The sequence below is a fragment of the Neolamprologus brichardi genome, chromosome 11 (assembly GCF_056152115.1).
Source record: "Neolamprologus brichardi isolate AB-2024 chromosome 11, ASM5615211v1, whole genome shotgun sequence".
Classification (NCBI taxonomy): Eukaryota; Metazoa; Chordata; class Actinopteri; order Cichliformes; family Cichlidae; genus Neolamprologus; species Neolamprologus brichardi.
In genome coordinates, this window is record NC_142114.1 from 21,928,174 (window position 1) to 21,944,119 (window position 15,946).

The 15,946-nt window shown below is 39.0% G+C and overlaps 1 protein-coding gene across 2 annotated transcripts in view; it reads right to left on the minus strand.

The window, feature by feature from the left end:
• Positions 1–15,946, minus strand: part of LOC102787069 (mannosyl-oligosaccharide 1,2-alpha-mannosidase IA) — a 192,029-nt gene that overhangs the window by 59,981 nt on the left and 116,102 nt on the right. For both annotated transcript variants that reach the window (XM_087848343.1, XM_087848344.1), the window contains exon 4: positions 3,726–3,806. In XM_087848343.1, the coding sequence (XP_087704469.1) occupies positions 3,726–3,806 (81 nt within the window). The remainder of the gene's footprint in view (positions 1–3,725; positions 3,807–15,946) is intronic.

The window sequence follows — 15,946 nt, forward strand, 5'->3', positions numbered from 1 at the left end:
ATTTTCTTCAAACACTGAGAAGGATTCAATCTCTTCTGTCCCCCATGAATATAACTGATAACATTACACTGCTTCATACAAACACACTTCTTTCCTTGCGACCTCTCCTGAGCACTCTTGCTCCATTTCCTCATTTCCTTTTGCTGATGACCACATGAGCACGCGTCTTTCTTCACTGCTGACTGCTGGCTCGCTCTCTGTTTCAGCTCAGCCCTGCTGGCAATTTTCACACAAGGCTGATTGAATTCATTCCTATTCCCCTCCACTTTTTCTCCTTTCACTGTTCTGTGCTCTTGCTAAGGAAAAGGGATGAAACAACAAGGTCTCATCACCACACACACACACTGCATATAAATGGACACTGACAAATGAAACCCACTGCACAGAGATGGCTGGAAGAAGGCATGCAGCATGAATCCAAGCAGTGGTGAAATTCAGGCCCAGCTGACATGCATACTTATATAGGTGTGCTTAAGAAGCGGGGAAATTCAAGGCGTGTTTAATGAGCATGTCCAGTATGTGAACCCATGGAGAGATTCCCAGTTTAAGGAAATTTTTTTAGGATAATGATTTATCAATCACAAAAACATCTGTTATATTTAGAGTCTATTTAAAAAACTATTTAGTGTAGTGAACCAAACACATTTTAAATACAGGCTGAAGACTGTTTATGGTTGTGGTAGCAAAAGTTGTGATTGTATCAGGACAACACACATTGAAAGTTACAGTCAGAAAAAAGATTAGCTTTTGGTGCACAAAGTCCACCATCGGGCAATAATGTTTCCTGATAGCTGCTGGAGTAGTTGCCACTGCTCTCAGCGCCATGTGGACTGCCAGAAGTGTGTGTTGGTGAATGATGAAAGAGTGGGGCAGTAGCAGCCAGACTCGATTGAACAAGACATTTAACGTGAAAACTGCTTCCATAAAAAAGACCAACCACAAGCCTTCTGGGGCTCCAAGAAAACACACACACATAAACAATGCATTCCACTAGGTCAAAACAACAGGAGGTTATTAATGGTCAGGTGTTTCTCCAGCTCTGCTCCAAGCATTTCTCCAGCAAACTGTGTCCCGCAAGGAGCCATAATCATCACGCAGTTCCTGGCAATCATTTACAGCAGCACCAGCTGCCGAATGTCCTCTGGTCAAACTTGATGCACAATCTCGTAATAGTCCGCAACAGTGTATCTCAACTGATTTAAGTCTCTGCCGCAGTGACAGACCTTCAATCTATTGGTTTTATCATTCGAATGGAACTGCATGCTCCTAAGAGAAGCCCCTAATGGGAGAACCAAAGGGTGACTCAGAGGATCAGAGATGGCTATCCATCTTGTTTTCCGGGAACCTTCACAGAGAGCACGCAGCCGAGTCATGTGATGGATAGCGGCACCAGAGTAAAGGGTATTGATACAGTATGTTTGTCAGGAAACAGAGGCCGTGTACTCGATCTCTTAAGAGAGACTGCGTACAGTGAACAGTCAGGCAATCCAAATGTGAAGAAAAGAAAGTAGTAAAAGGATTGGAGTCATTCAAACAAAACAGATTAAGGAAACTCGTGACATAGACTGAGGTTAAAAAGGGAAGATTAAATGACGCAAAGATAGCAGTAAGGTGTCTCTTCTACAGATTTGCTTCACCTAAGCTCCTTAGCAGCCATGTCCTTCTGTGACAAGGTGAGACAAAAGCAAACTTTATGAGGAATACACTCATATTCGAAATGTCATTCTCTGTGCCGTATATAGAAAAGTTCCATGGACCAGTGGATAAAGCAGAAGAATATTTTCTGCATGGCATTAATGGCAGGCAAATGTGGAATAATGGATTCAACAATATATTCTGCTCCAGTAATGTATTCATATTTCACTCATCCAGCAGAGCCGGACAATTTTATGCTGCTCTCCCCTCAGCTCGCTTGGCCTGCAAATCAATGTCCATTAAAGCGACAGAGTGTTCATATGTCACTGGATCCTTTCACATTAATTCTGCTGCTACGAAGATTTCCGCCTTTTCCACTGCACGAAAAACACTACAACTGCAGTGTATGTCATGTGCGTGCTCTCCAGGGCTGCTACAGGCAGATGCTCATTATGACAACACCTTTACCTCCAGTGATTTCACACTGTACTGATAATGAATCGGCCCATTTGTGCAGCGTGGCTGTCGCAGGCTATTTTTAAACCTTTATTTATTCATCCAAGGCTTACAGAGCATTCATACGTTTTTTTTCCTGACATGGCCGAGCTTCACACTCGTGCAGTTTCACAGCTTCACACCTGGATGCTGTCCATCGTAACCTCGGGCCTTTATACAGAGCCACTGAACAGCTTCGCTGGAGCGACTGGAGCTTTTACAAGGACGCAGCTCTTGTACTTTTTCAGCAATGGAAAAAAAAAATTTCCATTCAACTTTGCCTTCTAAATTTAATCAAATTGCTCAGGCTTGGCTCTTTAACCTCTAAGCAACACTTCAATACTACAACGACAAAGCAAAAAAAGCACATTCTTAGAGGCTGATTAAATTTAAAATTCAGGTTAAATCCCCCCGAGAATCCAGTGAAACATTGAAAAGCAAAAGAAAAGCCTCCAGAAGTTCCAATTTATTAATATCTCATTATAATTATCATTTAATATGAGTTGAGGTCTTGCAGTGTTTCTGTGATGTAGTTAACAGGTTACCAGAAAGCCACACAAACAATTTCAAAGCTTCTGTTTGCACATGTTATAGGTATTATATTAAAAACACACAGAAACAACAGTTTAATATTATCATTTAGGAAGGATTTACTGGACATCAGCAGCTAGCCTCAGGAGCTACAGCAGTGTGCAGTTTATAAGCCTGAACCTGGCACTGCAATATTGCCTTACCATCTAGAAACACATCATGTAGGGTAAGTACGATGCACTGGGAGATAACAGGAGGCACATTTCTGCTTCTTTAGTAAAGAGTAACTGGCTCTCCACACTTTCAGCATCTGTGACCGGCAGATTAGTCAGTCTAGTAAATTCACAGATGAATTTGACATGAAGCCTTCATTAAAACTCACATTACCATAATATGATACTAATTAATTTTATGCTCAATGCAGCTTACAAGCCATACATTTTACATCTGCTACTTCTTCAAACCCTCGTTCTCATATGCAAGTGAGGTTTCTTTACATTTTTTGTGTCTATAGCTCAGAAATATCTATATGTCTACAAACTAAACAGCTCCAGTTCAAAATTAATTTGAATGTGATTGTTTAAAGCTGGAAATGACTAAATGTGATGCATTTTTTTTTTAAAGATGTCATTTTTTAGAATTTGATGAAAGATTATTTGATTGTCAAAATAAGGCCTAGATTACCATGAGGTGCAGACAAGTTGGACATGTGCTGACATCCAGTGAAAAATATGTATAAACCAACCAGGTCCTTTAAAAAAACAACATAAAACTGGTGAGGATGAGTACATATCCAAACCCTTACCTATATATCTTACACAGACGTTTTTTTTCCCATTCCAAACAACAGAAAAGTCAAAAACATGAAAATGCTGAAATGGCCCAAGATAATTTTATGCTTGCACAGCAGTGACACATAAATACACCCAAACACACTGATGTGCACAAATGCTGTCACCCTCAGAGGCAGCCTGTTCATCATTCAAACTGCAGGCCTGGTGTGAGATAAAGGAAGCAGCAGATCTCGCTAGAGTAGAGGGATAACAGACATCTATTAATCTTACCTCCTCCCCTGTCAAGTAGTACGCCGACAGCAACCCGCCGACGTAACGGATGTTCACCTCAAACAGTGATGCCTCGCCGTTCTGTTGAACCAAGAGAGAGAGATCAAATTGTCAAATGTCATATTTAAGTCCTCAGTCGGGGGTAAAGTGGCTGTACGGGGGGGAAAAAAACACACTAAAGACATCATGAACTGTTTTTTACTCCACTCATGGTTTTACTTCATTCAATAACTGAGCTATGTGGTAGCTTTATTGCTCTCTGAGATGTCTTTGGAGTAGTGTAGTCAGATGGGAAGATAAATATTTTAATATTTCACACGGCATAAAGTCTCTGGGTCATGTGAATATTTATTATGTTCACGTGTGCAGATCAGCATTTCTTGGTTGTTTAATAGATTTTCAGATTCTTTAATGCATGAAGATGTTTACTGGAGAGTCTGAGGTTTTCCTGAGTGGTGTACTAAGAAGTGAGATTAATGGGTTAATGAGCTAGACTGCATTAAGCTAAACTGTACACCACATTGTCACTGGAATGTGCACATATTTATACTTGATTCTAACCTGGTGCTAAGTTTCTTAAACACCAGCTACTAGAACACTGTAATTTTCATCTGCCAACAAACTAAAGTGATTTCCACAACTACTTCATTAGGTTAGGGGACTTTAAATGTATGCACTTTAAAGTTTCAGAGCTCTAATGTGTAGCGGTCACATTAGAACGAACAGCAGCACTGAGAGCGCACTCAGTGCTAAAACAATCGGCTTAATTAAAATGCTTGTTTTTACTGCTCTGTGTACTAAATTCCAAGGTTAACAGTTTCTGCAGCATCGGTCTCTGGTCCTTCTTGCAGCAGTTTGGCACTTTACAGTTCTATTTTTAATTTCCTTTTTACATTTTTATCACAATTTCATCATCACCACTTGACGACATCTCTGAAAAGAGTAGGCGGCACTCAATTTGTGCAGAAGCAGAGTCATGTGATCTTACAGAGCCTGAAGCAGAAAGCCCGACTTCACAGAAAAAGTTGATAACCACCATTGTGATACTTATTTTACTTATTACTTACTTATTTTAAGTTTTTTTTTTTTCAAGCCAGCTAATGCAACAAAAGTGTGGCTAAGTTGAACTTCCCCTCTGGTATACTCACACAACTGCCAGTTTAAGAAGAAAAAAAATAAATGTAAAGATGGCATAACCAGGAGCATAACTTAATTTCTTGAGACTTCTATTTACAAGGACCATAGATAATCACAATAAATTACAACTGTGGTTATATCTCAGCAGAAAAAAGCAATTTCTAATAGGCAATGCCGTTGCGTTGTGTTATTCTGAGTGAGTGCATAAGAGGAGTCATACTGGATTAACACAAGGCAAATTGGGTTGTGACCATGGCCACTTCATCTGAATTCAACAGCCGTGGTTCATCTTTAAAAGTCTTTGTACTCGGTGACCAATAAACAATGAATTAAATAATAATTAAATAAATAAATTTAATGTTTTTGTTCCCACAAAAAAGAGGCAGATGCCACTATGCAAACCGAATGCTTTAGCACATGCAAAACAGGAGTTGATAGTGTTTTTGTTTTGTTGCTGTTGCCATTTTCAAGCATCGACCTGATGCATTAGGTAGTAGCTTACGGTAATAATAAATATTTAAATGCTTGTTGGATAAAAGAGAGGCTAATGGCTGAGAGGATTAAAGTACACAGACTACACTGTGCTTATTAATAGAAGCAAACCCAACCTGGATTATCATTGTTACTCTAACTCTAACATAAAAATAAAATGTAAATGTATGTCACTAAACTCGAACTGACCTAAACCATACTAACCAATAATAACGTGTGAAAACACATGCACTTTAATCAACATATCCACTAACCTGGGACTGCCATTACCATGCAACCCTGCAACCACTAAACAGAGTCAGTCTGGAAACAACAACAGCAAAAACACAAAAATCCTTCCAGAAGTAAGTCTTGTCACTCAGCAGCCATCTTGGCAACATCTCCAAACATCCATCTGAATGATGACTCACTAAACTTTACCCACAAGAATACTGAACAAATTAGCATGGCTAGGTTTTGGTATAGACATAGTGAGTCAAGAAAAGCAATACTTACATGTACGCATGTTAGCTATGATAACGAGCACTTGCCACCTCATAGTTGAAACTGTCGTGAACCTCCACTATGGATATCTATTAAAATCTAATAAAATAATTGTCTCACGCGCTCGAGCTTTCATGTTGTCCATCTCTATACAGTCTAGTACCAAATCTCTCTGAATGGCTGAAGCATTCAGGCATTAATTTGACAAAAACAACACTGAAATAACAAAACATTTGAGACAGCTCAATTCTACAGTTTTAGAAAATAAAAGTATAAAAAAGAAAAAAAAAATCCACTTCAAAGCGACTCAAAGTGTTATTATTTACATAAAGGCAGTTTTTTAGTCAATCCCCATGGAAACAGCAAAAGTGGTTGCTAAGCGATGATGTGACAAAACTGCAAAACCTCTTTTGACTGATTGGTTAGCCTTCGTATTTCTCATTAGTGAAATTAATTGTATTCATAACATTTTGACAGCATCAAACAGAGATGATGAATCAATAAAAATTGTGGGAGGCATTAATATGAACGCACACTTAAACAACACTAGATTAAGTGTTTGTAATGTTTGCAATTCAAGTAATGCACAAACTTCCGTGGCACTTTTAAAATAATTCAAAAATCCACCCAAGTCATTTCCACATACAGGTTATCTCTGTGCTAATAAGGAAAGCTCTTGAACTACAAAGCTCCCCGTGCTCTTTCTTCCTCTCTCTCGGTTGTAATGGAGTTTTTCTCTCCAAAGAAATCAACGACTAGAGCCAGGGCAGACTCAAAAAGTCAGGCTAGAAAGTCAAAGCCATGTAATCGTGTTCCCCGGTGTTTTGTTTCCTCTTTTGTCTGAAAGTCTCTTGCAACCACAAGGCAGTATTGATTAGTAGGGAGCAAGTTTGGTTCAAGCTGGATTTTATTCAAGAACCTCTGCTGTAATATTGTGCCATCAGTTTCTCCTCTTACATTTTTTTTGGTCACTTAGAGTCTCAAAAATTGAATTCTATTCTGTTTCAAATTTTTTATTTTATTATTTTTGGACCAAGTCTACAGATTACTGTACAGATATTTATCCTGTAATGTTTCAACTGCTAGGAGAACCGTTCCAGAAAAAGAAACGGCGAGTATATGTTGACTCTTTTGTCATACAGATGTGGAAACGTACAGCGGGATGACTTCACAGTATGGAGCAGATTGTGCAGTTCCGATCCCATGGTAATTTTCCTCAGCTTTCATTAGCAGCCAGCCTTGTTCTGATTTTCTCTTAAGAGTATCGCAAACAGACAAAGCAAACAAAACTGTACTTTCTGTTCAACAGTCCTCATTCTACACTACTGTTTGCTTTTAATATACTCTGGGCGTTTTTCAATTTTCTCCGTAGGAGTAGAGACACAAATGAATGTCTTGATCTATATCCAGCTTTATCTACTGCTGGGCAGTCTTATCACACAATACAATAAAACATGTGTTTGTTTTTACTTTTCTCCTTTCTTTTTTTTATAAAAATAAAACAAGAGGACTTGTTGCTATGTTGCAATTTCAAGATGAAATATGCACATTATATTTTATTTTCCAAATGAAATATGAAATAAGAGGTACTGCTCAGTATGTCACTATAATTACTGCCTCTTGTGCCAGCTGAAGGTTAAAGCAGAATGGTACTCCTTGACTTGGAGACCCATTGAGAAGGAAATTGCTAGCTCGAGCGTGGTTGATAAGGAAACTGCAATTTGGTGGCAGAAAGGGCAATTTGCTAGAATTGAGTTAAGGAGTCAGTGGCATCTGTACTATGCTTTTATTTATCTCTATATGCATCTCTTTAAAAATGCATATTTTTAATCCTGTTTATGTCGTACTTCACATAAATACATAATTAATATTTATAACCACCGTGTTTGTTTGACACGTCAACAAAATATTCCATCGATCCATCCATTCTTTTCAGAGTCCAGATTCATTCATTCATTCATGCACATGCACAAACATGAAAATGTTCTGAAGATTCTAATGGAACCTTCAGGGACCGTGTAAAACACAGATACAACCTGGATTGGATGTTGAAAATTGCTACTGTGAGCCATTTGAACCCAGTTCCTCAACGCCTTGCAACATTGGGTTTAAAAATTTCAAGGTCACAGTCAGTGTCCATTTACATTTACAAACAATATAGGTCTTTACAGGCAAGGGAAGTACATTTTGCAAAAATACTGTACCGTTTTTGTTTGTTTTATTTGATAAGTTCCTTTTGTAAAACTCTACGATTCTGATTCTACAACAGCATGACGCTGGCTCCGTTTGAAAACTCTGCACACTGGTGACATTTTCTGAGACAAAGCACCAGTGCCTCTGGCAGGACAACTGAGCTATCTTGCCAACCCTGAAATGAGTGGCCCATTCAGTAATGGCACTACAATGGCAGTGATTAGGAATGGAGTGTCTATTTATCACTAGTGATTGTAGCTCTCAGCAAGACCGGCAGAAGGTACAGTGAGAGAGGACATACAGTGCTGACAAAGGTTTTGCCAGTCAGACTTTAAGTCCTAGAAGACTCAATAAATCAGTTAGGAAGGCATTCATACCAATTTGAAGATATACCTAACGCACATTTACATAAAATAAAAAATAAAAAAACAAGCCCCTAGGCAATTTTTCTACTCAATTGGCTTGTTGATTTCTGCATTTGAATCTGATTTATTTTTCAGGAACAGCTACTTGCAAGCCCTGCGTCTTACTGCAAACGGGGCAACCTAACCTTCAAATGTGCCTCATTGTTAAATCAACTTAAAAGGCAAACCCTAAGGCTCCGAGAACGTAAACGAAACAGTAAAACTCACACTGACAAAGCGATTCAATCATCACGGTGTAAGTAAGACAAGAAGAAAGAAGATTAAAAACAGTGTCCTCTGAAAGGTTGCTTGTATATGTCTCAAATTTCCTCATTAATGTACAAACGGGTGGAGGTACAACTGACTGGATCTGATTGTGAGGCTGACTTTCAAACGGGTTTACCATTAAGACACGAATTTCTTTGAAGCAAACCAAATCTGCGTATGATGTTCACTGGGGCATAAGGCCTGAAAATTTGTCTTTTTACAAGATTTACACAGTCATTTGTCCACCGGAGAAGCTGAATGCTTTTCTTTTATTTATTATCAAAGTTAGATTCCACATTAAAGCATAAAATTATTAGCTTTCACAAGCTATTAAAGCTCTGTGTTTGGCTGTTAACTGGACAAACACACCAGCTAATGTGGGGAAACTGAATTATTGAAATATCCCCGTTTCTTTGCACAATTCTAATGAACTTCACACTAAACAAAGACCAAAGTCCTCTAATTTCTGTGCCTGTGATTAAATCAGTTGTTCAATATTTATGCTAAAACAAAGTTGGCTGAATTGTGTGAATGTGTTTTGTGTTTTAGGCTTTGAAAATGGGATTAGGAATTAGTGTTAAATTATTACCTGTTAATGATGATCTTTCCTCCCTCCACTCTCCCCTCATCCCAAATAATGGAGGCAAATGTCCTCCCTTCCTGCTATGTTTGCTCAAAGAGAATTATTTAGTTTTTCATTATATATTCCAGTTCAGATGACTTATCTCAATGAAGCAGTAGATGAATCCTAATAAAAGAAGAGGGGATTCTCAAATCTAACCCAAAAGAAGTATCTTTTATGACTAAAACACTTAAAGCAATGTCATAAAGCTCAATTTACACGCGCTGCTTATCCTGGAGGTACGTTTATATACGATGCAGCAAGCATTAAAGCTGCCCCGCAAGCACAACCAGAAAATCTGGATAAGTGGATGACACCTGTTTTTATTCTTTTCCCCGCCTTGTCTCTCTTCATGGTGCTCAAGTTGAGGGTCTAATTAGGAGTCAACACAAGGCTGTCAGAGAAAAACACAGAAGTTTTCATCACCATTGCCATCAAGTTAAAAAGCTTGTCTGCATTTTCTCTGTTAGTTCTTCTCAACCTGCCGCAGTGAAAAGTAAGCGACTTTCTGAAGAATGCTTATCAGTGAAAACAAATGTGGAGCTTTAAAGTACCATTAACGCACTGCTTCTTCACACCAAATCTAATATATACAGTTGATGTTCAAGATATAAACCAATCAGCCACAAAATATAAATCACTGACAGATTAAGTAAATAACACAGACCATCAGGAGTTACGCGAGTAACCCTCATACAGCCAAAATAGCGCATTACCATGCAATGTTCTCTTAAGGAACCTCAATGTTCTTGATGCATAATTTGTCACCTGCCATCCAAAATCTGGCAACTATAAAGCTATAAAGTAGAAGTTACTCAAATGGACACTTGTTGTGTTCCCTAAATGGGATGCTCAGGTTTTCTAAAAAAATTTTTCAAGCCTGCTTTTTGCTAAAATAATATATTAAAGATGTATGTTGCTAAACTAGCTACTAGCTAAACTATAAGGTGGCTATTTAGGACTTTAAAAGTAGTACAAAAACCAGGGGGGATCCCACAGTGCCATCATTCATTAGGTATCATCCACCTAAAAAGTTTTGCATTACAACTAACCATTCCCCCCCCAACATCTGTCAACATTTCTATCCATGTCCAGCCATGTTGTGGCTGTATTAGCGATGTGCAGGGTGCAGGTGGTTTCAATTATGTGGATGATCTGTGTGTGCTCCTCTTTCTCCTTAACTTGTGGCAGAGAATAGAGAATGAAAGCTCATTTAAATAAGCAACTGCTTTTACCAACGCTGTAACTATTTAAAATGTGTACTACTGGGAGAAAAACTAATTATACTAGCTAATGTAATTTTTATGGAGGAGGAGCCTCGACAGGAAAAGAAAATAAGGAACAGAATGACTCATTGGGGTACATACAATGCAGTGTTGCTGGTGGTGCTCTCTCCTTCTCTATTGATGTGTATTCAACAGTCAAAGCAAAGATTTCTGTCCTACTCAGCCCAGATTTGCTTGGGATACGAGCCTGATTGGCATGGCCACTGTGCTGCTGTGTGCCAAGGAGCTGACTAGACTATTGCCCAGTTGTGTCCTGCTCAAATGTTAATGTAATAATTTACTGCTAATAAAGAGGCATCATTGTCACTGGGCAAATGTCTGTTAGCATTGCCGCCATCCAGATTCTGACTGACTGCTACATGCTAACGCCAAATCGGGCTGATGTGACAGACAAAATGACCTGATAAGCCAAGGATGGAAAGAGACGATTGCCTCTCCTACCAAAGCTGGTGATTCACACATGCTGGCTGGGATTGAACTTAACATTGCTAATTAAAATACAGATACAGAAATCATCAATTTTCACTCTAATCTCCCTGGCTCTTACATACTGTTAAAGCTGCTGCCTCTGCTGCTCCTCTCCAACTAGCTGCTTTTAGGACATCGAGCTGCGCCTGCGTTTTCTATTTCTTTTCTTTTTTTTAAATATTGTACAGTAATTATAGTCTTGATCAGTGTCCAAGTTGTGAGAGCAGTCTACAACATTAGCGTTAATGACCCTACCCGCAACCCTGTGGAGCATGCTAAACAGCTTTCTCTGACATAAAGGGAGCTCTAAAATTCAAGCCAAAATAGCGACTTCACAAAAAAATGAGCCCACTCAGCGCAATACTTAGGTGGGTGAAATCAGCATAATAATAAAGTTAATTGTATAATATTGCTCACAAATATTGGCTTTTTTCACATAACTATTCCTAAAAGAGGCTTACATAATGAATTCAGTGATTTGTTTTTTAACATTACAGTAGATGAGTACATTTCAAGAGCCTGACCTTCCCATTTCTTACTCCCACACTAATCAAAGTTACAAAACTATTCAGGCACAAGAACAGATTTTCTTTTATTCTGGAAGCTTTTTTTACATCGCAATAGTTTGAAATGAAAAAGCCTTTCTCAGTTTTTGAAACCGAATTTTAACTGACAGATATTAGCCAGTAACGGTCATCACCTGTGATACGTCAACTTTTAGCCCTCTTGTTACTAGGGCTGTGCGATATGACCAAAATCTCATATCCCGATATTAAGACATCCATCGTCCGATAACAATATAAATCACAAAAATGTAACATTTTCTGTAAATTCTGTGAATCTCGGGCAGCTCGACTTGCGGGAAGTGTTTCCAGCTGTTCGTCGCATACCTGGAGTCGAGTGTTTTAACTGTTTAACAGCTGGGCGTCGCATACCTGGAGTCGAGTGTTTTAACTGTTGCATGAAACGATACATTTTTAGACATAAGTTGTAACGGCCGCCGTTTTCTTTGTGAGTATTTATTACACGGCGTGCTGCGGGGAAAAGCCTGTTCTAACGTTTGAGTCTAAGGTTTATTTTTTAGCACCTGACGGCTGTTTTTTGCTTCTCATCCGTAAATACTCTGCATCTTTCACGTGATTCAGTTTATTTTGAAAAGTCCCAACAGGATCTTGAGCTTTATTGTGAAAGGTTTATGTGGAACAAGCGGACACGCGGTGGTTTTACCGTCGTTGTTGCTAACGACAACGCATAAAAACAAAGGCTTGTCTGTCTGTAGTGTGGTTATATTAAATAGAAGAGAAAGAGAGAACTTTAAGAAATTAATATAGCCACTACAGTGACCATCAAAACGATGAAAAAATATTGCTGTAAACAGTTTATTTTGCGACACCATGAAATAAACAATAGCGTAAAATGAAACGATAGATGTTTTTATATCGTCATCCAATATATATCGTTATATCGAACAGCCCTACTTGTTACACTCCCATCATGCATTTGTACAAACTGGGGATAGCCTCAGTAAATAATTAATCCCAGTTGCAGACCAATAAAATGTGATTAAACAGTCAGAGAATATTATTGGCTAATGTTTTAAGTTTCATCATTTTATTTCTTTGAAAATTCTTTTTAACCTGAGTAATTAATGCACATCCAACTTCACCTTGAACATCATGTGTACACACGAAAGAGAGGATGCACTCGTATCGTAAAACATCTCCACTAAATGCATAAACTTGTAAATCAACAGCGTGGTGAATAATTCATCAAATACTGCCACGGAGATAAATTACGGCTGAATTATAACCCAACCCATCACGCCACCATCAGAGAATATTGGTCTCTCCGCATCTGTCTATTTTCAGAGCTTCATCTCTGTCTTTTGATGCCGTCTCCCCACACAAATGCACACGCACGCACATAACTCTTGCGTGCACAGGTCTCTGCTCTTTCCTGGGGGCTGCAGTAGCTCCCCCACAGAGTCTTCTATGATAATGCTTTGGTCTCATGGGACTTTGCTCTACTCTCTCTCTGCTGTTATTATTCAGCCTGCTGCAGTCCATCTTCCTTCCTCCTGACTCTGTGTCTAACTGTCTGCCTCTGTCTCTCATCATATACCTCCCACTGTATTTGGCCTTGCTGACTGAGACACATCCTTCACTTTTTCCTCAGCGGCTGCTAACTCCCAAACTGCCAGGAAAAAAACAAAGAGCTATTTGAGCTGCTTAATGCTTCAGCGTATTCATGCTGATATATACATTAACATCGAGTTATGCAGATTAGGCCATTAAGACAGCTAATTAACACACCAATTATATATTTATTTTTTTCAGCATGTCTTTTTAGTAGCATGAAAATTTAATTAAAGCTAACGTCCAGCGACTTCCTTGCTCTAAGTTATTTTTTATACAAAATTTGGTTTCTGAATTATTTATAAAGACACCACCTTTATACTGCTTTCCTCCTATCTTATCTGATCACCCTCTTATCAAATATGTGAATTGCTATGATCACCAGCTTGTTGCACACTTTGTCTACCTGCAGTGTGGTGCCGTGTCGGTGGTGTGCACCATGTTTATTGCAGCCTTTAAGCTGAAAACAGGTGCTGCTTATGTAGAGCTGAGGCAAACTGAAATATGAACATTTTTTGTGAGTCTGTCATTATTACATAGTCATAGACTTTGTGTTTATTAAGACATTACAGTGCAACCTCTTTACACTTTTCAAAAAAAGTCTTAATATTCCAGAGATCTTTCCATATTAACATCTAAGATATTCAATACTATTTTTAAAGAATGCCTACATGTAAATCAGAGCTTGTGAAACTAAGCCAACCCTTTTCCCGCTGTAGTAGCCAGAATCCAGTGTCAGCGGTTGGCTATGCGAAATGGCTCCACTGGGAAAAAGTGCATGAATGATACAAAATGTGCTGGTAAATATCCGTAATGATGAACTACCCACGCAAAACGTCCTTTGCCCTGCGCATCCTGGGACAGAATGTCAGCTCAGCTTGACCTCAGCTTAGGGGCACGGCATCTTTACCGAACCGTCCCTCGGCATTGCAAATGACACCGTTTTTTTTCCTCAGACGCCTTCATGACTAGAAGCAAGTTGTGTCTAATTTAGTCCAGACAGGGTGTCAGCGGGGGTCAAAAAACAGCTCTCTGGAGGTAAACAACAACCTTGCTCCAGGTCTCCTCATTACCAACTAATGTCACTTTTTCTTGTCCTCAAATGTGAGCGCGCATTTGGAAAATAACCCACGAACAACTGATTAAAAACAGACTGGTTTACAAGCCTTGAGATTAAAAATATGGTGGGGAACACCGCTTGTCTTTTTCAACAATGTGATGACATCTCCAAGTTAAGAACTGTCATTATGAAAATGAATAAAATAGTCAGAATATCTTTGTTAGCTTAAAATATTTTAGAATAACAACCTACACAAGCGCTCTATATTTGCCTGAGGCATTTGCAAAGTTGAACTCAGTCAACACCTTTTTTTCTCTGGTAATAAAAGTTACCACACATTTCTCTCAGGTTTCGCTCTGTGTTGCACATGTGTACACAGTAGATACACCGCATTGTTCAGTACTTGGTGGGACGCTGCTGGCAGTCTCTGAAATACTTGATGAAGTTGCTCATTCTCTTCTAGTCTCTCACCAAACTTTCTCTGCTCTGTGAAAGGAGTGCATCCCATGTGTCTGAAACTGTATCTGGACTGGCAGCACAAACTCTTTCTGGCCTCCGGACCGAGGTTCAAAAGATTAACAGCAACAACAATGTGCAATGTATCTGCGCTCATTCTACCAAAAAGTCAATTACATCTGGATTATAACGACACTCGTATAAATACACTTTGGCTATTTTCTCGACGCCGTGCTTTATGCAGCTGCAAATTTGATTTGGATGTAATGAAAGTGAGACCTCAAGCTAATGCCGATATCTCGAGCTGACAGAAAAGACTTTAGGGAGATTTGAGGAATTGTTTTTTTCTTCTTGGATGTTTTGGGGTGAGGCACGCTTGTTCAGCTTCCACCACAGTTTGAAGAAAACACTCATTGCTTCACTGCTACTGAAACAACCCCTACTAGGCTCACAGCAAGCAACCACAAAACTAAACAAGGGCAGAGGGGGAAAAAACTGCAAAATAAACAAGACTAAGCTTGTGCTTGGATTGTCCGTGTGTTCAATCACTCACCCACCCACTATTTAGTGTTTGCTACAGAGAGCACTGACTAGAAAACAAGGGCAGAGTGTTATTAATACAATTCTGACACTACTTGGATGCAACGCTACTACATTATCAATTAGAATCATTAGTCATAATTATCTGTTACATAAGCTAACAGCAGGGGACCTGAAACAAATGTGAGGGTACTGACATCACAAGTACACATCTCTCTCTGCAACGTGAGAATGAAGATTTATAGCACAAATCTGTGCACATATATGGAAGCTTGTTTCCGCCGCTTAAAAAAATAAAAAAAATATCCATAACTCAAAATATTGAGTTATTTTCTCAAAATTTCGACTTGACTTGAAATTTCAAGTTAGCGCTGCCAATCAGTAATCTACGCGAATGACGTCATTTCCTTGTAACCTGGACGCTGAAGCCAGCAGCTACAAATGCTACAGTCAGTCATGAATGCACAAATTGCTGAGTATTTTCAGCATGGCTTCACATTAAATCCTTGCGTTATTAGCCGAATCACAAGGCGTTACTATCAGCAAACGTACTCTGGAAAGCGTCAATTTATACATTGGTAGCTCACGATCCGGTTTTAAGTGTGCATTCCTCTGCGCCTTATCCTTCCTGGTAACAAGAAAATGACATCATTCACGTAGATTACCGATTGGCAGCGC